Source organism: Lacerta agilis, chromosome 10, assembly GCF_009819535.1.
Source record: "Lacerta agilis isolate rLacAgi1 chromosome 10, rLacAgi1.pri, whole genome shotgun sequence".
Taxonomy (NCBI): domain Eukaryota; kingdom Metazoa; phylum Chordata; class Lepidosauria; order Squamata; family Lacertidae; genus Lacerta; species Lacerta agilis.
Window position 1 is genome coordinate 6346637 of NC_046321.1, and position 26869 is coordinate 6373505.

Genomic DNA, 26869 nt, shown 5'->3' on the forward strand with positions numbered 1-26869 from the left:
CTTCATGGCCGAGTGAGGATTCGAACCCTGGTCTCCCAAGTCCTAGTTCGGCACTCTAACCACTGTACCATCACTGGCTCTGGGGGAAGCCTTGCCCTGGCCTTGCAACACCAGGAGATGAGAGGATCCAAACAGGGAGCTATTGTATTTTTTGCTCCATAAGACACACTTTTTTCCTCCTAAAAAGTAAGGGGAAATATCTGTGCGTCTTATGGAGCGAATGGTGGTCCCTGGAGCTGAATTGCCCAGGGGCCAAAAGAGGATCATGCTTTTTATTTTACAAAGAGAAAAGGGGGTGTTGAAAGGACCCCGCTCAGCAGCTGATCAGGAAGAGATCGGGAGAGAGATAAGAGTCCCGGCTCCCTTTCAGCCCCGCCCTCCATTGTTGAATGTGCTGCAGAGGGAGGTTGTTTGTTTCCTCAGCAACATGTGACTGGCTGATTAGATTATCTGTCTGCAGGAAACTGTAGAAAAGTCTCCCTTTCCTTTAGAAGCTGCAGAAATGTGAGTTGAACCCCATAAAAACGAGGCTTTTCCTCTTTGCTTTCCCCCCTTTGCAAAAGGAGCTTTGCTTTTTCCCCCTTGCAAAAAAAGCTGCAAAATTTTTGGCTGATCCTCAAAAAAACAGGGTCTTTCCCTTTGCAAAAAAAGTTGCTAAACTTTTAGCTGATCCTCAAAAACAAAACAAAAAACAAAAAATCAGGGCTTTTAGAGGAGGAAAACCAGAAAAAAAAAATTCCCTGGGTTTCCTCCTCTAAACACGAGGTGCGCCCTATGGAGCGAAAAATACAGTAAGTTGGTAGAGCATAAAACTCTTAATCTCAGGGCTGTGAGTTCGAGCCCCGTGTTGGCAAAAGATTCCTGCACTTCAAGAGGTTGGACTAGATGCTTCCTTGTGCTCCCTTCCACTTTTTTAATTCTATGCCTTCCTTGGCCAGGACCTAATTCGGCAACCACCCCGTGGGCTTGATTTGCAAACTGAGACCCCCCCAGAATAGGAGTTGGGGAGAGTTCTGCTCCCGAGCCGTCTCCCTCGGAGAGAACGCAAAAGGGTCATTGATTCTCAGCTGTATGAAAAGGCAAGTTACAAATGGAAGCATTTGAATAATTCATTGCCATTTATGGAGAGCACTTTAGCGTGTTCAAAACACTCCACGGGCTCAAGTAGCGTTGCCAGACTCGGAACGGGAGAACGTACATATATCTTTAAGTCTCCCGTTCCAACAGGAAACAAGGCAGCTGCTGCTTCTCCTGCCGGCTCCCTCCCCAACTTGTTGCCATTTGTCGGGGCTCCAGATATTCAACACAAGAAAGCATGAGGGAGTGGGCAGAGCCAGGCAAGGAATAAATAGTCAGAGGAAGAGTCTCATAACACTAGAACTCATGGATGATTCAGGATTCAGGAAAGGAAAGAAAGCTCTTTTTCATGCCGCACAGTTGGACTATGGAACTCACTCCCACAAGAGGCAGCAATGGCCAACAGCCTAGAGGGTTTTAAAAGACGATGAGACAAACTCACGCAAGAGCGGGCTATTGAAGTCTACCAGCACATACCTTTAAATAAGAAGGTAAGAAAAGCCTGCGGGATCAGGCCAATGGCCCGTCTAGTCCAGCATCCTGTTCTCACAATGGCCAACCAGATGCCTGTGGGAAACCGGCAAGCAGGATTCAAGCACAGGACCTCTGGCAACTGGTATTTCGAAGCAAGTGCGAGGCAGAGCACAACCATTTTGGCTAGTAGCCATCGCTAGCCATCTCCTCCATGAATTAGATCCAGTCGCAGACAACTCTACCTGACCATTAGACAACCTGACCATTCGATCCAGTCGCAGACAACTCTAGGGTTGCGGCGCTCATCTCGCTTTATTGGCCGAGGGAGCTGGCGTACACTTTCCGGGTCATGTGGCCAGCATGACTAAGACACTTCTGAGTAACGCACGGAAACACCATTTAACTTCCCACCATTGTTGTTGTTCAGTCGTTCAGTCGTGTCCGACTCTTCGTGACCCCATGGACCAGAGCACGCCAGGCACGCCTATCTTTCACTGCTTCCCGCCGTAGCAGTACCTATTTATCTACTTGCACTTTGAAGTTCTTTCGAACTGCTAGGTTGGCAGGAGCAGGGACCGAGCAACGGGAACTCACCCCGTTGCAGAGATTCAAAGAAGACTTGTCTCCAACTGGTCCATTAGGGGGCAACTGTTATTGAAGATGCTACATAGAAGAAGTTTTTGGATGCTGTACCATTATGATCCAAATCTCCTGAGAAATAATGCTATGAACTGTTTTTGAGGTGCCAGTTATACACCTGTAAAGCTTTCTTAAAGGTAAAGGTACCCCTGACCGTTAGGTCCAGTCGCAGACAACTCTGGGGTTGCAGCGCTCTATAGGCTGAGGGAGCCGGCGTTTGTCCGCAGACAGCTTCCGGGTCATGTGGCCAGCATGACTAAGCTGCTTCTGGCAAACCAGAGCAGCGCACGGAAATGCTGTTTACCTTCCCACTGGAGCCGTACCTATTTATCTACTTGCACTTTGTGCTTTCGAACTGCTAGGTTGGCAGGAGCAGGGACCGAGCAACAGGAGCTCACCCCGTTGCAGAGATTCAAGCCGCCGACCTTCTGATCGGCAAGCCCTAGGCTCTGTGGTTTAACCCACAGCGCCACCTGCGTCCCTTCCTCCGTGAATAGTTCTGTTCAAAGGAGGACCAGACCAATTTAAAAGCCATCCAAGTTCGCGGCCATCCCTACCTCCTGCCGGAGGGAGTTCCACAGTTTAGCTATGCACTGCATGAAGAAGGACTTTGTTTTTGTTTGTCCTGAATCTTCCAACATTTGTAAGATAAGCAATGTCAGGAAACGCAGTGGGGGCGAAGCATGTCGCGTCCTGCATTCAAGTCCACCCCAAGACATTTTGCTCCCTGAGACAAGGACGAAATGACACACATCCATTGCACTTACAGCAGCAAATCCCGTTTCGATACTAACAATGTTGTGCTGCCCTGCCCCTGAGTGGTCAGCAGGACAGTAATAAAGGTGGAGAGCAAGGTGCTAGACACACAATAAGGGAAGGGGAGACGACTGATAACAGGCATGCCATTACTTTCCATTTGTTGAGGATTTACCACCGCAAATCTCTGCAGTTCAATACCGGATAGATTAGTGGCCCAGGGCCTCAGTTGCAGCCTGCCCTGATGCTGTATCTCTAGAAGACAATATCCTGAACATTGTGACACAGAAATTGCCTGTGCGCTTAAAGTAGTACTGATAGACGTAAATCAATATTGAATATTACTTTTATAATGAAAGAAGAGTGTGGGCTTGATATAATAGCTGCACATCATCAGAAGTTATTAGCTGCATGCTATTGATCAGTGATGACAGGGTGGACTCTGTTATCGGGTTAATGGTGGTAATTCAGACATATTCCGATGTTAGATATTACATTCTTCTTCTTTGGCGATCACTCATAGCTGAGTAAGATTGTCTTCCATAAACATGGTTTTAACAATGAGCCCCACTGTGGAGGCCAATTCTGGATCCACACTTCCTTCCACAGTGGGGACATTGGTTTCTGGGTGGTAGTTGATCATGGTGTGGATTTGCCAAGCGTGCCTTCCTCTTAGCATGTTTCTCCTTGTGTCTTCAAAGTCCACGACACCTTTGGTAAAGGCTGTTCTCCAATTGGAGCGCTCGCAGGCCAGTGTTTCCCAGTTGCTGGTGTTTATACTACATTTTTAAAGATATGCCTGAGAGAGTCTTTAAACCTCTTTTGTTGACCACCAGCATTACGCTTTCCATTTCAAAGTTCGGAATAGAGTAGTTGCTTTGGAAGACGATAACCAGGCATCCGCACACAACATGACCAGTCCAACGAAGTTGATGTTGAAGAATCATTGCTTCGACACTGGTGATCTTTGCTTCTTCCAGTACACTGGTATTAGTCTGCCTGTCTTCCCAAGTGATGTCTAAATTTTTTCAGAGACACTGTTGATGGAATCTTTCTAGGAGTTGGAAATGGCATTTATAGTAGAAATCATACATTGAACAGATGGAAAGCTCTTTAACCTGAGCAGGCTGAAAGCAAAGAGTAAGGTTACTCCCTAGAAAAGACCCTGATGTTGGGAAAGATGGAGGGCACAAGGAGAAGGGGACGACAGAGGATGAGATGGTTGGACAGTGTTCTCGAAGCTACTAACATGAGTTTGGCCAAACTGCGGGAGGCAGTGAAGGATAGGCGTGCCTGGCGTGCTCTGGTCCATGGGGTCACGAAGAGTCGGACACGACTGAACGACTGAACAACAACAAAGGTTACCGTGAGGTTACCAGATTTCCCCCCCAATGAATCCGGGGACACTTTTCAACTTCAGTTGGAATGATTGGATTTTGTCAGGGGACTCATTTGTAAATCCAGGGACTATCCTTGGGAAACAGGGATGTCTGGTAAGCTTAGGTTACCGTAACTTCCGTCACAGAGCTTCAGTATGCTGATGATAATGTTGTGTGTGCACCCTCAGAGGATGACCTCCAAAGCATCCTAAATATCTTTGCAGAAGCTTATGAAAAGCTTGGCCTATCACTCAACATCCCAAAAACCAAAGTGCTGCACCAAGTACAAAATAACCCCTCTGCAGTGCCACAATTCCAACTCAACGGTGTAACGTTGGAAAATGTTGATCACTTCTCCTACCTGGGCAGTTATCTTTCCACAAGGGCCGACATTGATGCCGAAACTGATGGACATATCCAGGATCCCCGCTCAACACCCTTTTTGTTAGTTCTTGTTGAGATTAAGAACTCTAACTTGGGGAGCTGGCAAGATCTCACGCTGTCCCAGAGTTGTGCTAAATTACAACTGAGGGATGATTCAGAGATATTGTCTTCGGGTGGGAAATGGCAAAGGGAGAAACTATCCCATCCTCAGCTGAGTGCAAGAGGTTGGGAAGCTGGCAGAGGGAGATTTCGAGGAATCCGAGAATCGCTTACATTGCCTCACAAAGCTTAAGGTCAACGGCATCCACATCTCGGCATTTATAGCATTCTGATCCTTAGAACCCGGAGGGGGGAGACTTGGAAATGTCAAAACATTGCTGGAAGTGACCTTAAACTTTACATGTGTGCGTGTTGCTGGGGCTTTTTGGAGAGAGAAAGAGAGAAGGGGGGGGACCCTTTTCCTTCGGGAAAATTGCTCACACCGCATGGATGGAAGGGCAAATTTCAGAGCCCCTCACCTTCTCGGGCTGGCATCTGCGCCCCCTTCTCTCTTTCTTCCCCCTCTTCAATCTCATCTCCCCAGGTTATAAATCGAGGATGGTTTCTAGAGAGGCAAGGTTGACCTTACACTGATGATTACTGATGGTCTAAGGGCAGCTTAGACGCTCACCTCGAAAGGTTTGCATTGCGCGAAGCGTACGACAAAAATCATGTCCCATGGCTACTTCTGGCAATTCATGAGAAAGATAGCATACAATTGAAAGGAGACCCATAGAGAAACTCTTCTGGTGGCATGGTAGCTCTTCATTGATTTAAAATATCCCAACTTTCTACAATTCCCAGTGTGGTGTATACCTCAAGCTGCTTTATCCTGACCATTAGTCCACCTACTCAGACGGGCAGCAGATCTTGGTCTTCATCATCACCCATCTCCCCTGAGAAATCCTTTTAGCTGGAGGTGCTGAGAGAAGAACCTCAGTTTTCTGCTTTTCCTCTTCGTTGCATCCTCCTGATCTTCCTGATTCTGAGTTTGGGGAAAGGCCATAGGTCAGAGGTAGAGCATCTGCCTTACAAGCAGAAGGTTCCTAGTTGAATCCCCGTCATCTGCAGGTAAGGATGGGATAGACTTTTACCTGAAACCTTGAAGAGCCATTGCTGCCAGTCAGTGTAGGCAATACTGAGCTAGATGGCCTGACCCAATATGAAAGCTTCCTACATTCCTAAAAGGAGTTACCCTACTCCTAGAGTTGCCAGGTTTTTGTGTGGCAAGGCTCCTTGAACAGATGCAAAGTAGCTGGAAGGGTACCATTTGCAGTCTTTTGTGGCGTACGGCGTACCCTCCAACACTTTGATGTAAAAATTTGGGGCACCATCTTCCCGGACTCCATCTTCCCATTTTTTCATCTTGAGAACACCACAGTCGTTTTGGTTGCCATGATCTCTCACGATTTCACACCATGATTCCCCCCCCCCTGGGCACAGCACCTAAAATGCATATTTTGGAGCAGCATGTGATATCACCGCCCCCCCTCAAAAGCACTTGGGGGGGGGGAGATTGCACTGCAAAATCACCTGAGATTATGGCAACTAAAATGACCACTGTTCTCTCGTAATAAAAAAATGGGATGTCCTGTTTTTTTTCTGGGACACTTGGGATCATGATACGATGCCAGGGGCCAGAAATCAGTTTCTTCTTCTTCTTCTTCTTCTTCTTCTTCTTCTTCTTCTTCTTCTTCTTCTTCTTCTTCTTCTTCTTCTTCTTCTTCTTCTTCTTCTTCTTCTTCTTCTGGAGTGGAGGTCTCTGAATGAGAAGGGCACACAGAGACAGCTCCAGAGTGCAGCTGCCAGTTGAGCCTCCAGGGCCCCTCCAGCTGGGGGATGTGGCACTCCCATCCTCAGGCTTGTAGGACTCACATTTCAGAAGATCCTGCAAGACCAGAGATTCCCCTGCTCTGTTGCAACAGGTGGCTACTGAAGAAGGCCAGGACCCTTTAATTTTTAAAACAAGCACCTTGCAGGGCAGGCAGCACCAACAGGTTTCCTGCATTGCAGGGGGTGGACTAATTGACTCTTTATGAAATAGAAAATTCCTTCCAGTAGCACCTTAGAGACCAACGAAGTTAGTTCTTGGTATGAGCTTTCGTGTGCATGCACACTTCTTCAGATACCTTTATCTTTATGGTCCTTCCAACTTTACAGTTCTATTACTGTAGGATGCCACAGTTCCTTCAGCTCAGGTTGCTTCTCGCTGAGGCAATACCAGAGTTCAGTGTTCCTAGAGGGCAGCCTGCCCTGTGCACAGAGCAGGACACAGAGGTGGGAAGAGCTTTTCTGCTGAATTGTGGTCTGCCATGAAGCCATCAGGGATAGGAAGCCAGCCACAAACCAGACAGCCCTCAGCCTCAATGGACATCAGCTGCTACCTCTAGAAAGCAGCATGAGAGGGAGACCTGTGGCATCTCTCCCATTCCCAGTGAGCAGGGTCTTCCTTGTGAGGGAATACTGTTCCTTTACATAGCGCTTGCAGGCTCAGTCCGACTTTCGCTGCCTCCGGTTAGCCAGCTGCAACCACAATTGCACTCAGCTTCCATTGAGCTCCCTCTGCTGGACAGCTCTGAGCTTAGTTGGAGACAAGGGAGCAGAAGAAGGTGCCTTACACTGCCTCTGTTCATTGGTCCATCTGGCTCAGTATTAATGGACACTGGCTGGCAGAGGCTTTTCAGGTTTTCAGACAACTTTCTCACCCAGCCCTACCTTGAGATGCCAGGGTTGAACTTGGGAGGTGTAGTGGTTAATAGCGGTAGACTCGTAATCTGGTGAACCGGGTTCACTTCCCCGCTCTTCCACATGTAGCTACTGGGTGACCTTGGGCTAGTCACACTTTTCTGAAGTCTCTGGTCCTCACTCACCTCACAGAGTGTTTGTTGTGGGGGAGGAAGGGGGAGGAGATTGTTAGCCGCTTTGAGACTCCTTCGGGTAGTGATAAAGCAGGATATCAAATTCAAACTCTTCCTCTTCTTCCACTGAGCTTAGGGATTACTGCTTGGAGAAGACCTTAGACCTGCCCATCATCTAGATGGCATCTGGTTGGCTATTGTGAGAATAGGATTCTGGACTGGAAGGGCCATTGGTTTGACCCTGCAGGCTGTAATTATAATCTTATGGCAAAACAGTATTATTAAGATGGCCTCAGGAATTAGGGACACTTTCGGACCGAGAGCAATGCAGGGGAGTTTCTGTCAGCAACTTGAGGTAGTGGCATCTGATGGTTACACAATACCAAACATATTCTCTGTGTGATCCCTGATTGGCTGGGATCACATAGACCTCTTTCGTGCTTTTTTAAAGAGAATGGCAGTGGAGGAGCAGCAGAGCGGGGTGAAACGACTACGAGGAAGCATGGGGGAAAACGGGTGACAGAATGGAACGTAGGAGGTTTTCATGAATTTTGCTCTTGGCAACTTTCCATTTCAACAGCGCATATTTCAAAGCACGTAAACAGGGCTAGCAAGAGGGCAATTCCAGATGTTAGCTGGAGCCACATGCAGTACTTGTATGACTAGTTGTTATATCTGCGTCGGGTCCCACAGCTGTGGGTATTGCAGTGCTCTCCACACTTGTCTTTGTGGCAGTAAATTCCAGGTACAGCCTTCTGCAGGGTTATCATCTTTTGTGGAGAGACAGTATTGCAGGCTTGTGGGTAATTTCCTAATGTAATGTTTTATTTACAAATGTACAGGTCAAACACGCAGGGCATTGGGAAGAGAAGTGCATGAGTGTGGCACGTTTTTCCATTCAGTCTTAAAACCAAGAGGATTTGGGGACTTCAGATGAGAAGCAGAGGTTCCTGTAGCCAGAGCTGCAGGCCAGCTATCTGCAATCAGGGCACGTTGCTCGCTTAGCTCTGGCCGGGGCTATAAAATTGCATCTTTCCTTCTCAGGTGAAAAGGCCAGGATCTGCAAACGGAACGGAGGGGTGGGGGAAGAAAAGAGAAAGGAAATCCAGATCTCATTTCCCTCCTACTCTTTGAGGCAGAGAACACCACGGCGTAGCAGTCAAAGGGCAGGGAGAGAGTTTGATTTGGAGCCGAGATAAATTTCCTGAAACACTTAGCTGGCACGTGTGCATCTCCTTGTTTGCTCTCTCACACACCCAAACACACACACACACACACACACACACACACACCCTGTCCAGAAGTTCATCCCTGGAAAGAGAGGCGAATTGGTTGCACTCGGTGCCTTTGATTACCCAAGAGCAAGGGCAGCACACTGTGGTTCATGTATTGAGAACACAATGCGGGTTCAGGCTAAGGTCCTAGCCACCGCAGACTCTTTTAAAAGAGGCAGGATATGTGTGGATTAAACAAGCAACCCACCGAAAGGCAATGTTCCCAACAGCGAAGCATGCAAGCTGGGTCTGATAGAGTGGCCATGTGTCCTCCTTTGTGGGAAGGTGGTCCTCTCTTTGAAAAACTATCTCAGGTCCTCCAAGTGTCCCTATTTTCAAGGGACAGTCCTGATTTACAGAATCAGTCCCAGTTTCTGATCTGATCCCAGAATGTCCCTCTTTTCCTTAAGACGACCTTACTTTCATCAGAGAAATGTTGGAGGGTGTGGAGATTTGGGACCCCTGAGCCAAGGAGATAAGTAGCTATACGACCTTTAGAAGACATCAGAAGGCACCCCTGTATAGGGAAATTTTAAAATGTTTAGTGTTGTGTTATGTTTTTTATATATGTGTTGGAAGCCGCCCAGAGTAGCTGAGGCAACCCAATCAGAGGGACGGGGTATCATCATCATCATCATCATCATCATCAATAACAACAACAACAGAATGGGACGTCCCTATTTTCATCAGAGAAATGTTGGGGGGTATGTGTCAGGGAAGTGTCCCCAGCACAGCGCAAGGTGGTGGAAGGGCTCTCAGGATGCTACAGAGACCCCCAGCCCCAGGGATTTGAACCGCCGACCTTCTGATCGGCAAGCCCTAGACTCTGTGGTTTAACCCACAGCGCCACCTGGGTCCCTTAATCCCAACTCCTACTTGCGTGCAAACAGGAGGAGGCAGGGATCTCTCAGTTAGGCAGCACAATGCCTCCCTTCCCGCTGGAGCAGCCCCTATCCCAACTCCTACTTGTGTGCAAGCAGGAGGGGGCGGGGATCCCTCAGCTGGGAAGGGAGGGTTCCCGTTGCCTAACTGAGAGATCCCCGCCTTGCTCCTGCTTGCACGCAAGTAGGAGTTGGGATCAGGGCTGCTCCGATAGGCAGCACGAAGCCACCCTTCACAGCTTAGTTGCTGGGGTCAGGGAAGGTGGAGGCAGACCAGAAGCTACATCTTAGAGCCCCTGCGCCACCATCATATGGGGACGAGCAGCTCTTGAAGCCAGCCAGAGCCAACTGCTCCTGCCACTGCCACATATCCTGGGGACATTCCAGGGATGGAATTTGTCCAGGGACAGATTCGCAAATCCAGGGACTGTCCCCGGGAAATGGGGACGTCTGGTGACCCTAATTTAGCCTCATGCATTGTGTTAGCTGTTAACCACACCAGTCCAGGCTTAACAGCTGCACAGAGTGAACTCTGGTGCACCAACTTCCTCCCAAGTTTGTTGTTGTGGAAATTGCTAGTAAAGTTGCAGTCAAAGGTCTTTGCTCTTGATTATCTCTGTGCAGCCTGCAAACAAGCTGTAACTATAATCTGGTGCCTCTCGGTCGGAGCACGGTGGGAGCGGGGGATGAAGAGGGAGAGGCAGAAGCTGGAGTCAGTGGCATTCTGTTAAGTTCTGTCGAAAAAGGAGAAGGTTGCAGCATCTCTTTCTGCTTTTAGAAACCTGGAAGCTGGATGGGACTGTTTTGCAAACTCTGTTGTGGTTCTGCCAAAAGAATTTTCAAGCAGTAAGGCTTGAGAGGACACACTTTGCGGGAGAGGTTTCTACTTTGGGTTTGGAATACATTGTGTACATGCCAGACCTGAGTGAGGGATAGTGGAGAGATTGGATTTGGTTTGCATTTAAAGACGAACCTACCTAATCCACACTTTCTGAAACCATGCACAAACCAAAACAGCCACCTGAACGTCTCCGAATTTTGAAATGCAGTTCCCCATTCAAGAAATGTGTAGAAAGATGTGCATATGAGTCAAAAATAATGTGTACATATTGGGGGGGGGGTTATTCTGCAAAGTGGTGCGTGTTAGGCAAAAATGCACAGGAAAAAAATGTTTTAATTGGGAGAAATCCTCTCCAAGATGGAGGTGAATTTTCATGAGCTCTTTTTCTTGAAAGGCAATTCCCAAGCTGATGAGGAGATGTGGGGAACTGAATTTAAGATTGGGGAAAAAATGAGATACAGACAGAAACCAGAACTGTTGGAAGATTTGGGACAGATAATAGAAAGGGACTTGTAAACCCAGCACATGGTTTAAACGATGGAACTCACTCCCAGGGGAGGCAGTGATGGCCGCCAACCTAGATAGCCTTAAAGGAGGATTAGGCAAATACATGGAGAGGGATAGAGATGGCTACTAGCCCGGAGGGCTGTGCTCTGCCCTCCATCGTTGGAGACAGAGGAGGGGAGAAACCACAGGAGGGGAAACTGCAGCTCTTATGCTCAAATCCTGCTTGCAGGTTTCCCACAGGCATCTGGTTGGCCACCATGACCACGGGATACTGGATGTGATGAGCCACTGGCCGGATCCAGCAGCTTCTTCTTATGTTCATATTTGCCCATCTCTGATCATAGAATCAATCCCTCTTTCGCTAAAGAGCACCAGCTTGGTGATGAAAGCTGTCCACTCCCACCCTAACCCCACCACTGTTCCCGAGCCTGGGAGAGAAAATGCCACCCTCCAGATTAGAGGCGTTGGCCATCCCTGCTAGAGGGGCCTTGTGATACATCCAGGGGTGAACGAAGGCATTGTGACACCCAGGGTGGCGATGCGCTATGTATGGTGCATGTGTGGTGTCGCTATGTACAGCGCATGTGCCGCACGTAGTGACACCGCACATGTGCTGTACATAGCGGTTTGCCGCTGGCGCCACTTCAGCGCTGTATGGACGGTGCCGGGATCCTTGGCTTGAACCAAATTACTTCATGTCTTTGTGTTTTATTGTTGTCCTGGGAACTTTGTGGCTCGGGTGCCTTGGCATGCAAATAGCACCAGCTTTGTGATGAAGCTGGCCACGCTCACCCTACCCCAACGCTTTCCCCGAGCCTGGAGACTAGGAGACTAGAGCCTCCAGACTAGAGGCGTTGGCCACCCTTGCTTTGGAGTGACGGATGTCTTATTAAAGAGGAATGTGACTGCTGATGAGAGGGATGATTTCCCTGCCAGAGCTGTGACAGGAGGGCTGATGCTCAGAGCAGAAGGGAGAGCAGAGCAGGCCGTGGCCGTGGCTGTCTTGCCACTTGCGCAGGCTCTTATTAGACAGATAATTTCCTCGGTTTGTTTTTAATCTATTCGGCTCACCTGCTTCCCCCTTCTGCCACCAGTCGCCGAGCTTTTAACTCGATTCCCTCATGTGAATCCTATTCCTCTAGTAGGTATCGGAACCAGCTGCCATATGGCTGCATTGTTCATGATTGCCTGGCACGGCACAGAAGCTGAGATTCTGTGGCTTGATCGAGACGACATCTCCCTGACACTGAACAAACGGCAGGCGATGCTACCCTAAGGTTGTCATGGGTGACCAACCTGTGGATGAGGTCCCTGGAGGAGCATAATAGTCCATCATGCCTGGGATGTTCTGGGAGGTGCCGTCTCCCCATTCCTCGCCCGATCCTCTTGCTGACATTTTTTTTTTCCTGAGCCGAGACTGGCAAGCATAAGCTCCTAACGGTGTTTTCCTGCTGGCATTTGCTCCCATCGCACACAAACGCACATACACAGAGAGGCTGCCGGCATTCTGCTTCTCCACAGCCTCTCTGGAGACCCAGCATTTAAAATTCTCTCTTAAGCGCAAACGGGGGGAAAGAAAGCTAATGGGATATTGGCTTGTAGCAAGAAAGGGCTGCTTTGCTCAAGTACGTACACCTGATGCTATCAGTCAAATCTGGCTGCAAAGTGCAGTAGAACAAGAAGTACTTTTTCCCATTTATAGATTTCCTCGGAACGGCGCCATCCTCCCCCCTTTGCATGCTGACTTTCTCGGAGCTAATAAAGAGCTAAATGTTGAGGCCAGGGAGCAAAACTTACTCTGAAATGGATTCACTATTCATATATATGGAACCGTATATATATATATATATGTGTGTGTGGTTTTTCAAATTACAGTTTTACAGTCACCTATACGACATATGACATAAAAACAAGATTCCAAGGAGTCTCCTGGACTTCTCTCCTCCCCTTTTGTGAGTCCTATTGTTAGTCTTTTTCTCATGCATCTTTTATAATAATCCAAATCTTTTACCTCTCCATTAGATGCAAAATTCACCATTAAACTACAAGTGTTATTCCTGTCCTACTAACAAGTTTAACTGTTTACAATGGTTTTTAAGACAAATTATAAATTTTCCCCATTCCTGATTAAAATTTTAGTCCTCATTTCTGATTCTTCCTGCCATTTTTGCCATTTCGGCATAATCCATCAACTTAATCTGTCATTCTTCTCTGGTCGGGACTTTATTTTCTTTCCATCTCTGGGCCGATAGCATCCGCGCAGCCATGGTCGCATGCATAAATAGTCTTTTCTGTTCCTTTGGGATTTCGGCAGTTCATATCTATTCTGACCACCAATGCAAGTTTCAGGCAGTGGCGTTCCTCTCTGTCGCCAGGTTAGTTTCCCGCAATGCTAGGAATGAGGTAACAATGCACTGTTGCTCTTGGGTGAAAATACGGCTCAGCAGAACTGATGAGAAAACAATAGTCCTGTTGGATAATGCCAATGACCCATCCAGTCCTGCAGCTTCTTCTCACAGTGGCCAACCAGATGTCCCTATGGGAAACCTGCAAGCAGGATTCAAACACAAGATCTGTCTCCCTTCAGTGGTTTCCAGCAACTGGTATTCAGAAGCATTGCTGCCTCCAATCATGGAGACAGCACATAGCCATCATGGCTACTAGCTATTGAGAGTCTCCCCTTCCATGAATTAGTTTGTATTTATTTACTTGTTTTATTTACAGTGGTCCCTCAACTTACGAAATACTCGACATCTGAATTTTTTGACTTAGGAATGAAAAAAGTGGCTGCACGCCAACGAATTTTTTGACATCTGAATGGAAATCCGTTGGCATTTTAGATGTGGTTTATTGAACTTACGAATTTTAGATGCGGTTTCCTCGACTTACAAATTTTTCTTTTTAAAACTGCTTCAATGCATTCCTATGGGGAAATCGCTTTTTCGACTTACGAACTTTTCAACCTACGAATGTGATTTCGGAACGGATTAAATTCTTAAGTCGAGGGACCACTGCATTCAATTTCTATACAGCCCTTCATCCGAGGATCACAATATAAAAGGACAAAAATACACCCCATAGTAATAAACAAAACCAATACCACCACCACCCCAGTTTAAAAGTCCATAGATTGTATTATTAGCCAAAGGCTCGGGGGAAGAGGATTGCTTTTGCCTGGCACCTAAAGATATGTAACTATGGTGCCAGGCAAGTCTCCCTGGGGAGAGCATCCCACAAGCAGGGAGTCGATGAGGAAAAGGCCTCAGCTAAAGCTTCCATGACAGATGGCCATCCAACCTCTGCTGAAAAACCTCCAAGGAAGGAGAGACCACCACTTCTTGTGGGAGTCTGTTCCACTGCCAAACAGCTCTTACTGTCATAAATGTTCTTCCTGGTGTTTAGTCGGAATCTCCTTTCTTGTAACTTGAGTCCTACCCTCCAGAGCAGGAGAAAGCAAGCATGCCCCCCTCTTCCATGTGACAGCCTTCAAGATATTTGAAGATGGCTCTCATACTTCTTCCCAGTCTCCTCTTTTCCAGGCTAGACATAACCAGCTCCTTCAACTGTTCCTCATAAGGCATAGTTTCCAGATCCTTGAGCATCTGGGTTGCCCTCCTCTGTACACCTTCCAGCTTGATGTTCACAGGGTCCGAGTCAATTCCTATGGAAAGTGGCGGTCCTTGAGGTTTGGCTGCCCTGAGCTATTTAAGGCTTTATAATCTTTATGAGTTCTGAATGTGGTTCTGATCTACAATGGAGAAGAATGGGGGTGATTGGAGTGTGCCACTTCAGACTACGGGTGGGGGGATACCAGTTTTTGAATGCTCAAAGGGGAGCAGGAAATGTACTCATAGAACATTCACACACCGCGGAGAAAGAATGTCGCATGAAAATGTGATTGGCCTACCTGCAGTCTAAAGTAGTCCAGATTCATTCTGCTTATTCACAATAACAATAGTAATAATAATTCTGCATGCATACATCAAATCCAAATGCTCGGTCAAATCATCACCTGTTCCCCTACAGGTTTCGGTGCTGAGGCGTTGAATGCATTTGCGCCCGAGTGCATTTGATGTTCTTCCCACCACAACTCTTGCTAGATGCTCATAACCTAGAAACAGAAACATCAAAGTTTGGGAGAGGGCAAATTATTTAACTTTCATATTTGAGCTTCAGAGGGGATTTTAATGGGGCCTGCATTGCTTCTAATTTCATAAGAATCCATTGAAACCAGCCTTTGAAGGTGTGTTGCATTAGTTTAATGGATTATAATCAGCAAACTTGCTGGAGCTCCTTTTTTATTAACCCTGGGCCCCACTAGCCACATGGGTTGTGAGATGAAAGCCATAATTACTTCCTTCCCTGGGAACTGCCAGCGATCCACTGAGAGCCGAGTCTTTATTTATGTTGGATTCAGTTGGGAAGGACTCATGGAGAGGTGTGTTTGGTGGTCATTGCCCAGCTTTCGGTTCTTCCACCCTTGGAGAACTTTCAGAACCTTTTTCATCGCTCTTCGTGCTGATCTTCTTGGCATCTGCTCTGGTTCCTTAAAAAAAATGGGGGTCTTTTTATTGGTATGTGGTCCAACCAATTAGGGATCCCATAGCTAGTAATGTGCTCTATTGTAATGCGCTCTACATGGGGCTACCTTTGAAGGTGACCCGGAAACTGCAATTAATCCAGAATGCGGTAGCTAGACTGGTGACTGGGAGTGGCCGCTGGGACCACATAACACCTGTCCTGAGAGATCTAGAATCATAGAATCATAGAGTTGGAAGAAACCATAAGGGCCATCTAGTCCAACCCCCTGCCAAGCAGGAAACACCATCAGTACGTTTCTGAGCACAATTCAAAGTGTTGGTGCTGACCTCTAAAGCCCTAAACGGCCTCGGCCCAATATACCTGAAGGAGCGTCTCCACCCCCATCGTTCAGCCCGGACACTGAGGTCCAGCGCAGAGGGCCTTCTGGCGGTTCCCTCCCTGCGGGAAGTGAGGTTACAGGGAACCAGGCAGAGGGCCTTCTCGGTAGTGGCGCCCGCCCCGTGGAACGCCCTCCCATCTCATGTCAAAGAGATAAACAACTACCTTACATTCAGAAGACATCTGAAGGCAGCCCTGTTCAGGGAAGTTTTTAACCTGTGACATTTTAATGTATCCTAATATCTGTTGGAAGCCGCCCAGAGTGGCTGGGGAAACCCAGCCAGATGGGTGGGGTACAAATAAATTATTATTATTATTATTATTATTATTATTATTATTAGGCAATGACATAATGTTATGTACCAAGTGAGACTTAGCTACCTGATGAAGTCAGGTCATACGGCTTAGGTCCAAACTATGTGTAAGACCAAATTTCCTGGTTGGGTTTTTAGGTCTCTCAGTCCTTCCACCCTTTCAGGCCTGCTTGGTAGGGAAGGGGAAGAGGGACTTTTCCGTTGCTGCTCCCAGACTTTGCAACTCACTTTTTAGAGAAGCTAGACTGGCTCCATCCTTGTTATCCTTCTGCCGGCAGCAGGATTTTGGGAACAGAAAGCTTTTTGGGAAAGGGCTCATGCTGTGCTGTTTTATTGTAATTATCTGTATGGTGTGTGTGTGTGTGTGTGTTGTTTTAATTCTACCATTGCTTATTTTTTTTTATAATCACTATTTTTTACTATGTTTTACTATGTTTTTAGCTCTTATTTTTATCTGAAAATTGCCTTGAGTCCCTGTCAGGGAAAAAGGAAGAGTATAAATAAATATACAGAATAATAATAATAATAATAATAATAATAATAATAATAATAATATAACCCTATCAGAGTGAGGGTTCTGTTTTCTGTCCAATTTCTGAGTGGACAGACACTTCTTGCCCATTTCTGCAGCTGCTCCAAAGTTTGGCGTCCCGTGACATGGGGAACATAAAATCTCTTTAGAAAACGGCCTTGAAGATTTCTAATGCAGAAATATCTGAAATCTATATGTAAGCGGTTGTATGAACTTCTGTTATTTTTCCTTAGATGTTCCTGCTGTTTTTGTTCGATGTTATTTTTTTGTGGTTGCGGTGTTTTCTTCTCCAGTTGCAAGTTTTTAAAGTTGTTTTTAACGTCATGTTTTAAATTGTTATCACCTGCCCTGGGACCTTATGTGAAGGGCAGGTAATAATAATAATAATAATAATAATAATAATAATAATAATAATATCCTTGGTAAAAGTAAAGGGACCCCTGACCATTAGGTCCAGTCGCGGATGACTCTGGGGTTGCGGCGCTCATCTCGCTTTACTGGCCGAGGGAGCCGGCCTACAGCTTCTGGGTCATGTGGCTAGCATGACAAAGCCACTTCTGGCGAACCAGAGCAGCGCACGGAAACGCCGTTTACCTTCCCGCCAGAGTGGTACCTATTTATCTACTTGCACTTTGACGTGCTTTCAAACTGCTAGGTTGGCAGGAGCAGGGACCGAGCAACGGGAGCTCACCCTGTCACGGGGATTCAAACTGCCGACTTTCTGATCGGCAAGCCCTAGGCTCTGTGGTTTAACCCACAGCGCCAGCCACATCCTATTATCCTTGGTACCTCTCTGCAAACAATTGTTGGAGCATCTCTGGCGCTGATCTTTGACCTAACGAAAGAAAACCAGGCAAGAGCACCGCGGGATTTGTTTGCTACCTCTCTTCTGGCTTCAGGCGCTAACTTCTCAAACCTTCTTCTGTGTTCCCCTCCCTCCCAGGTGCACAAGGAAAGAGCAATGTGAGCGGTCCAGAGAGCCCCGGAGGTTTGCCTCGGAGATACAGCAGTGCGTCCGACTGACCGTACACCCCAACAACATCTCCGTCTCACAGTATAGCGTCATGGTAAGAGAGAGGAGGCCTTATTCTTCTCCGCAAAACACCCCATTTCAGCTTTCCCCTGCCCTTACCAACCTGTTGATGCCCCATCTGACCTGTAGGCTTAGCGGCACATCGAGTTCTGTATGGACGCAAAGCACGTACTTGCATACCCTGTTTTCCAGGGACAGTCCTGGAATTACAAAAGTCGTCCCGGCTTCTGATTTGATCCCAGGCTGTCCCTGTTTCCCCCGGTGCTGGCGGCTGCGAGGGAACATCCTGTGGCCTCTCCGTGGCCTCCCCATGGGCGCCACTGGCAGCCTCTTCTCTTGGAAAGCAGACAAAGAACTCAGGCCAACAATTACCATTCAATAATGAGAATAATCCCTATTCACAACTCAACAATAAACATAGGAAACGAGAAGCGTACAACCATACATTTTATATAACGATGCAATTTACTAGAATATATGTCCCAAAAGAGGGCAGACTTTATCTTTAGATAGTTTTCACAAACTGAAATTTTTCAATGTAATATCTCGGTTCAATAATACTGTATTTAATCAAATAGTTCAGGTTCCAGTTCCATTAGAGAGTCTTTTGATGCAAAATGTCCATGCAGCGTCTGATACAAAAGTCTTTTACAGTAAGGTGGGGTCCAGAATAATCTACAGCCAGGACAGGGTCCTGTTTTGGTGTCTTTAACCATCGTCAGCTGAAAAGATTAAATATGATATAATAACTGGAAGAAACATACAAACACTAGATACACAAATATAAAATATGAAATAACAAAATAACGTGGTTTCTCACCCAAGTTTGAAAAGGTTGTGTACCCATACAAGATGTGATATACCAGCTCTGAGGGGCAGAGAGAGTAAAGGGCCACCCTGGATGCAGTGCTGTCAAGTATCCCGTTTTCCCCGGGATTCTCCCTTATTTCAAGCAGTTTCCTGCTGCTCTCCCTTATTTTTTATTTCCCTTAAATTTCCCATTTTTAATGGAAGCAGCTCCTCCCCTGCTGGCCAGGGACTGGGTGGGAAGACCTCGCCTACTTGGAGAGAAAAGCCTCAGCCCTCAAAGCAAGTGGGAGCCATTTCCCGTGCTTACAGGGGGGTGTATTCCTCCCCCTGCATCAGCCCCTATCCGTTGCCACCGAGCCCCTCAGCCGGCCAATAGGGTTAGCTGGTGGGCGGAGTCTGGCTGCCTTTGAGCGGCTGCTGCTTCCTGTCCTGTTTTGATGGGATCAGACAAGACGACGATGGGGCTCCATCGCACGCAGCACATGGCTGCCCTCCTCTTTGCTCCGCTCCGAACCCGAGCCCGCTTGGAGTTTACATTGCTGCTCCACCCACTTTTGCTTCTGGCTCCGCCCACCACTGACATGTGACTGTCCCCGGGATAGGTGAGACTGCTGATCCCTTATTTTCAAATCCTAAACTTGACAGCTATGCCTGGATGGGAAGAAAGGAGGAACAGAGGAAGGAGTCTTGATTTTTTTTTAAAAAAAAATGCTTCTGTGTCTAATCAGTTTGATGGTGGCAGGGGGGAGTGAGAATTGTTCCTCTTTTCATCTGAGGAATGTTGGAGGGTTTGCACTTGGTGGTCCAACTGGCCATGCTGAATGGATCTCGAGGATCCTGTGGACAGTTTAGGCATGCCTGGACCCATTGAAATCAGTGGGTGCCAAGTGTGCCCACATCTTTCGCACAGGAATGGGGTGTAATGCGGCTCAGGAGTTTTCCTTGGTGTGCATGCACACGAAAGCTCATACCAAGAACAAACTTAGTTGGTCTCTAAGGTGCTACTGGAAGGATTTTTTTATTTTATTTTGTTCTTTCTTCCTGTACACCTCACTGAACAATATTTAAGCATTAAACACACGTGAAATCACACAGGCGTATACTGTACCTTTAAACAAATCAGAAAGAACAGGAATTCACCACACACGAAAGATAATCAGTAGGTAATTTTCCAGTTGTAGTTCCCCCCCCTCACTTTTCTTTCTTTTACAGCAGAAAAAAACAACAACTCTGTGTTGCTCAGATTATGAGTCACTCCCTATCTTGGAAAATCACCCCACATATATTCAGTCACCAGATTTGTGGGACGGGGGCATATTTCAGACCCATTTAAGGGCCTCACGTCACATCTGCCCCAAAACATTTATAGCATATTTACATTGCGTGCTTCCCAGAATCTTGGGAACTGCAGTTTGTTAAGGGAGCTGGGAGTTACAGCTTGGTGGGGGTTAAACAGCAGTTCCCAGGATTCTTTGGAGAGAGCCATGGTTTAAATGCCCGGACATAGAAATCAGTTGCTTCTCTGAGCATCTGATGAGGCAACTGGGCACCCAAGGGGGCTCTAAACCTCCCTGACACCTTGCGCTCTTGCCATAAACTGGGCATTTCACTATACAATATTAATACACTGTTTTCCCACTTAGTGGGCTTACAGGACAAATCGTTATCAGAGCCAACTAAAAATAACGTCTCAAAGACTCCCAGAACAATTTGTCAGAACAATTTTTTTTTTTTTTTTTTTTTTAAAATCCTTCCAGTAGCACCTTAGAGACCAACTAAGTTTGTTCTTGGTATGAGCTTTCGTGTGCATGCACACAAAGGAAATATCTGAAGAAGTGTGCATGCACACAAAAGCTCATACCCAGAACAAACTTATTTGGTCTCTAAGGTGCTACTGGAAGGATTTTTTTATTTTTTATTTTGTTTTGACTATGGCAGACCAACATGGCTACCTACCTGTAACTAGAACAATTTGTGTTATTAGAGGCCGTGTGTTTCAGTACCTTGGTCACAAGCTGTGAGGAGCTTTAAAGTTCGGCACCAGCACGTTGAATTGTGCCTGGAATCGGACCTGGGTCCTGCACAGCTGCTCTATCTATCTGCTTAAAGCAGTTTTTATTACCTTGCTTCTCTGCTGAAACAGCTTACATCTGTATGAATAATGGCAGTGTATGCTGCACACACGTAGCGGTCCGTGAGTTTGTGAGGACGTGATTTGTACCTGTGGCCCCATTTATTTATCTATTTCACAATGTAGACTCCTTTATGCGCAGGGCCTTGTTGGTGACAGAGAGCGCCCTCTGCTGGTGGTGCTAGGAGAGGAGGCGTAGAGAGTTAGGCTGCAGCATTGCAGTTTCTCTGTAGTCCGCAGAGTGCCTCTTGTGAGTAACTAGCCGCCTTCCAGGCGAGCCTCGAACCTTCACGGCATTCCCCAAAGGCTGCCCACTTTGCATCGGCGCTGCAGAGCACTCCTACCCCCCCACCGGGCAAACCCACCCCAGCACGGGCGCTGTGCCAGGAGTCCCTGCATCGCCACACACCACCTCGCATTTACATCTGCATCGCACCCCTTCCCACACCCCCCGAGCACTGCTTTCTGTCGAAGGATGCCACTTATAGAGCAAGAGTCATGTTGTCTTAGCACCGCCAGTGTGGTTCTCCCTCTCTCGCTGGGCTTCCTCCAACAACCACCCCTTACTTCTCCTCTTCCCTTTTCTCCTGCAGCTGGTCCTGGAGACTTACAATGTCCCGGAGCTGTCGGACGGCGTCAATTGCACCTTTGGGGACCTGTCGGAAATGGACGGCGTGGTGCTGGGGAGCCGGATTCAGTGCAAGTCCCCCGCAGCCAAGGAGGTGCCAAAGATCATCACCGAGAACGGTGAGTCCAACTGAGTCTCCACCCAGGATGTCTGTTACAGAGACGGGGAGGAACTGAATTCAGCTCCCATCTAAAGGCCCGCCACCTGCACAATTCACTGTTGCCGAAAGGATGCACCGGCCAAAGAGCAGCCGTCCTTTGAAACCCACACGCCTCTTGAATTTTGTCAGTGCATGCTCACAAAGAGTGCAAGATGTTGGGTAAAACATGCATTAAGAACTGTACATATTAGCGGGGAAAGCCATACAAAATGCATTGTTTTAAGGGAAAAGGCTTTGCAAAAAAGGTGCACGTGAAGCAACATTGCATACACAAATACGTTACGAGGGGAAATCCACAGTGATACATTTTCATGAGGGTTTCCTTAATTTAAAAAAAAAGTGCAAACTGATGTGGGGGAAATGAATTTAAGATTAGAAAAAAAATGGGGAATGGAGAGAGGCCAAAACAGACAGATGCACCCATCCCAACATTCTTGAGAGCCAGTGTGGTGTAGTGGTTAAGAGCGGTAGACTCGTAATCTGGGGAACCGGGTTCGTGTCTCCGCTCCTCCACATGCAGCTGCTGGGTGACCTTGGGCTAGTCACACTTCTCTGAAGTCTCTCAGCCCCACTCACCTCACAGAGTGTTTGTTGTGGGGGAGGAAGGGGAAGGAGAATGTGAGCCGCTTTGAGACTCCTTAGGGTAGTGATAAAGCGGGATATCAAATCCAAACTCTTCTTCTTCTTCTTCTTCTTCTTCTTCTTCTTCTTCTTCTTCTTCTTCTTCTTCTTCTTCGGATTTCCCTTTTCCTTTTGAAGGTGAGCTGTGGCATTTGGGGAGGGCGCATAACCCTGAAACGAGTTCAGGGGCCACTTATCTCAGTGAACCCAAGAGCTGACCTTGAATATCTTGATACGGCACAGGGGAGGGGGTCATTTCTGACATGTGCTGAATCCAAGTGGACCTTCTCTCCCCCCTTGCCCAAATTTAAACTTTGGGGCAAGCAGGCGTACGTTGCTCCCACTGCTCTGTCCAGCCCTCTGAAGTCCCCCAGCTCTTAATCAATGCAACGCATTGAACTGAGCTGTCAAAGTCATCCGCGTGGCAGATGGGCAGCAGTGGGGCACTGCGATGGCAAAATGTATGCAGGAGCGTGTATGCACATGTGTGTGTACAGGCCTGCGGTGATGAGTTGTTGTCAAGTTCCCTTTGGCGTGATTGATTAATGAGTCTCTCAGGTGAGGAAGAAAGTAATAGAGGTGGAAGAGGGCAGGCAGGTTAAAGTTTTGCATTAAACATGTGCACCTTCCTTATGAAATTCCTGCAATTACTGTCATCAGCCAGCATCCTGGTCTGTTAGGCAGGGGGGGGGGATGCAGGGCGGGAGGAAGGGAATAAGGTTGTGGCCTATACTTACTGGAATGGGGCGGATGGAATTAAAGAAGGGGGGCAGGAAGGCTCCTATGAAACAAGGTGATTCCTGCATTGCAGGGGGGTTGGACTGGATGCCCTTCGGGGTCCCTTGCAATGTTACAATTCTATGAGTCTCTCTTTTAAAGCACATCTGACGCACGTTTAGAGATCTCCCCGCCAAAGAATCCTGAGAACTGTTGTTTCTTTAGGGTATTAGGAATTTCACTTCTGTGAGGGGTAAAGCTGCATTTGTGTGCCAAGGCCCCCGAGCTACAAAGTTCCCAGGAGAACAATAAAATACACTGGCACAGAGTATTTTCCTTTAAGGGCTCAGATAGGCCACAACTTTATTGGTTACAGATGTGAGCGGTTTGGCTTAGGGCTGGGATGGCCAAACTTGGCCCTCCAGCTGTTTTGGGACTACAATTCCCATCATCCCTGACCACTGGTCCTGTTAGCTAGGGATGATGGGTGTTGTAGTCTGGAGGGCCAAGTTTGGCCGTGCCTGGCTTAGGCATTGGGGTGAAGCCAGGCTATATCTATAAACGATGCCTTATGAGGAACGGCTTAGGGAGCTGGGTATGTTTAGCCTGGAGAAGAGAAGGTTAAGGGGTGATATGATAGCCATGTTCAAATATATCAAAGGATGTCATCTAGAGGAGGGAGAAAGGTTGTTTTCTGCTGCTCCAGAGAAGCGGACACGGGGCAATGGATTCAAACTACAAGAAAGAAGATTCCACCTAAACATTAGGAAGAACTTCCTGACAGTAAGAGCTGTTCGGCAGTGGAATTTGCTGCCAAGGAGTGTGGTGGAGTCTCCTTCTTTGGAGGTCTTGAAGCGGAGGCTTGACAGCCATCTGTCAGGAATGCTTTGATGGTGTTTCCTGCTTGGCAGGGGATTGGACTGGATGGCCCTTGTGGTCTCTTCCAACTCTATGATTCTATATCTTGACTCCTGCCCATCTGCAGGGAGTCCACGGAAGGGTAAACCACCGATAGGGGGTGCCCTATAACTTACGTCAGATAGTGGCACCCATGGGGTCCCCATAGGGGCTTTGACATGGCCCTAGGCCACATCCAGGCATTGGACAGGATTCACACCCCGGATCCCTTTAACAGGATACCCTTACTGAGGAAGGGCAGGTGAAGACAGCAACCTCCCCTCCAACCAAACAAAGGCTTACCCAATGCCTAACCTCACAAAAGTTGTGACAATTGCTACTAGATAGGCAGAAACCTAGGGTAGGGTGATGCGATGAAGAGGCAAGAAGAGGGTGCCAGCCGACTGCGCCACAATTAAATTACTGGTGCTGACACCCGCCCTGCAAGCTGATTGGCTGGGGCTGTCCCCCCAGCACAGATGACGTGGGGGGGGGGAAGCGGCATACCTCCACCCCTAAGCCGGAAAACTATTGAGGCTTGGCTGCCTGGCCGCAACACCGCCCACCAATTAAAAGGTGAGCCGACTTCCCATTATTCTTTAAGGAACGCATTGTGCTTTAAATGCGTGCTGAGGGTTGAATCTTGAGAGCAGGTGGAAAGGGAGCCAAGTCAGGCATGCAAGGAGAACTTCCTTGTGAACAGAGTGTGGATCGTCTTCCTCTTTTAGAACGCTAAAATGGTCAACCTCAGGCAGCGCCCAACATTTTTCTTGCAATTAGCTGCAGGAAGGGCCATAGCTCAGTGGCAGAGGGTTTGCAATGCAAGCAGAAAGTCCCGGCTTCCATCCCTGGCATCTTCAGGGAGGACTGGGAGAGACTTCTGCCTGAAACCCTGGAGAGTTGCTGCCAGTCAGTGTAGACAGTACTGAGCTTGACAAACCAATGGTCTGGCTCAGTATGAGGCAGCTTCTCGTGTACTTTGTCTCTCTCCCATATCAGCCTCTACAACCACAGCTGCCGTTGTAACTCTCCAGTGGTTTGACTTCACCCCCTCCAAAGGCACACTCTTCCGTTCTCTCCCTAGACAGGCAGATGCCAACGAGATGGAATAAGCCCTGTTTCTTCTTCCTCTCCCAGGAGACCACCACATTGTCCAGCTCCAGCTCAAATCCAAGGAAACGGGGATGACTTTTGCCAGCACCAGTTTTGTCTTCTACAACTGCAGCGTCCACAACTCGTAAGTTTGCGGTTTAACCCCCAATCCCTCTCCCCGGCAAACTCTGGGAATTTTAGCTCTTTCCGCACACCCTCCAACATTCTAGCTCATCCTCCTCCTTGACGGCGGCAGCACTGGCAAAAGAGGATAGGGACATTCTGGGATCAAATCAGAAGCCAGGGTGGCATTCGTAATTTTGGGACTGTCCCTGGAAAATTGGGGTACTTGGAGGGTATGCTTTTGGGGGACTACGGGTGTCTCCTAATAACTTTCAGCACCCATAATGAGACACAGCTCCCAGGATTCTCTGGTCGAAACAAAATAGAAAATTCTTTCCAGTAGCACCTTAGAGACCAACTGAGTTTGTTCTTGGTATGAGCTTTCGTGTGCATGCACACTTCTTCAGATACACTGAAACAGAAGTCACCAGATCCTTAAATATAGTGAGGGAGTGGGGAGGGGTATTACTCAGAAGGGTGGTGGGAATGGGTGATCAGCTGATAGGTGTGGAAAACCTGTTGACGACTCTTAACAGCTGCAATTAGTCTTGCAGGGAAAGGCAAGTGGTGAGATGGCTAAAGATAACTTTGTTATGTATAATGAGATAAGAATCCAATGTCTTTGTTCAGACCAGGTTTCTCCATGGTTTTAAGTTTGGTGATTAGTTGCAATTCAGCCACTTCTCCCTCACTATATTTAAGGATCTGGTGACTTCTGTTTCAGTGTATCTGAAGAAGTGTGCATGCACACAAAAGCTCATACCAAGAACAAACTCAGTTGGTCTCTAAGGTGCTACTGGAAAGAATTTTCTATGTTGTTTCGACTATGGCAGACCAACACGGCTACCCACCTGTAACAGGATTCTCTGGGGAAATGATCCTGTTTTGAACACATATCAGGTGGCTGCCCTGTTTGTACAAACATGGGGTTGTGCAATTCCCATGTGCCGGGAGATCTAGTGTTCCCATGGCGTGCACCTGCCGTATCTTCAGCAGCCCAGATTTTTGCCCCACACTTTACCGTGACAGGTGCTCTATCACAGACTTCCTTGCCCTCGAAGTGTGCTCTAGCTGCACCAGGAAGAGATATTTGCTTCAGTTTGGCACTTTGCAAGCGACACCAAATCCTATTTCCCCGTCTCTGCCACTTTGACAAACAGCAGCGCAGGTGGAATTGGAAGGGGGGGGGGAGAAGGGGGAGGCGGTTGGAAACCCGACTTCAGCTACCCAGAGATGCCGGCGTTTAAATATTTATGGCGTGTTTTGCTTTCTGACTTGACAAACTATAATACACTATCCATTTTTAATTTGATTTATCAGAGCAGGAGCTTGTTATCAATTTAAAGAACAGCCGAGTCTTCTGTGGATTGAAGCAGAGACAGATTTCACCAGGAGGAGAGGGAGGTGGAGTGTTTGCATCGGGGATACAGACGGAATAGGAATAAACCCAGGGAGTTCCCGAGCCTTTTTCTTTCTTTCTTTTTTTTGCAAAAAGAAAAATGTGTACACAGCAATTATGAGATATTTGCTTTTATGTCTAGGCTTACATTTGCAGCGAGGAAGGGAGTTCATATGACAAGGACAGGGCAGGAAGATTGTGGGTGCTGGGGTCTGATCCTAGCTTTGCCCTCTACCTTCTGAGCCTCCGTCATGGCCAGGCTTCCTTTGAGGGTTAAGGCCCTGAACACTGAAATTCTCAGCGATCCAGTTTTGATCCAATTGAGCTGTTGTTACTGCACTGCAAGGGGTTGGACTAGATATCCCCTGGGGTCCCTCCCAGTC

The 26869-nt window shown here is 47.6% G+C and overlaps 1 protein-coding gene across 1 annotated transcript in view; it reads left to right on the forward strand.

Moving 5' to 3' along the window:
* The window catches only part of PLXNA4 (plexin A4), a 535577-nt gene that overhangs the window by 370442 nt on the left and 138266 nt on the right, over positions 1-26869 (forward strand). Inside the window, 3 exon segments of the mRNA XM_033162012.1 lie at positions 17819-17942; positions 21443-21596; positions 25010-25109. Of these exon segments, the coding sequence (XP_033017903.1) occupies positions 17819-17942; positions 21443-21596; positions 25010-25109 (378 nt within the window).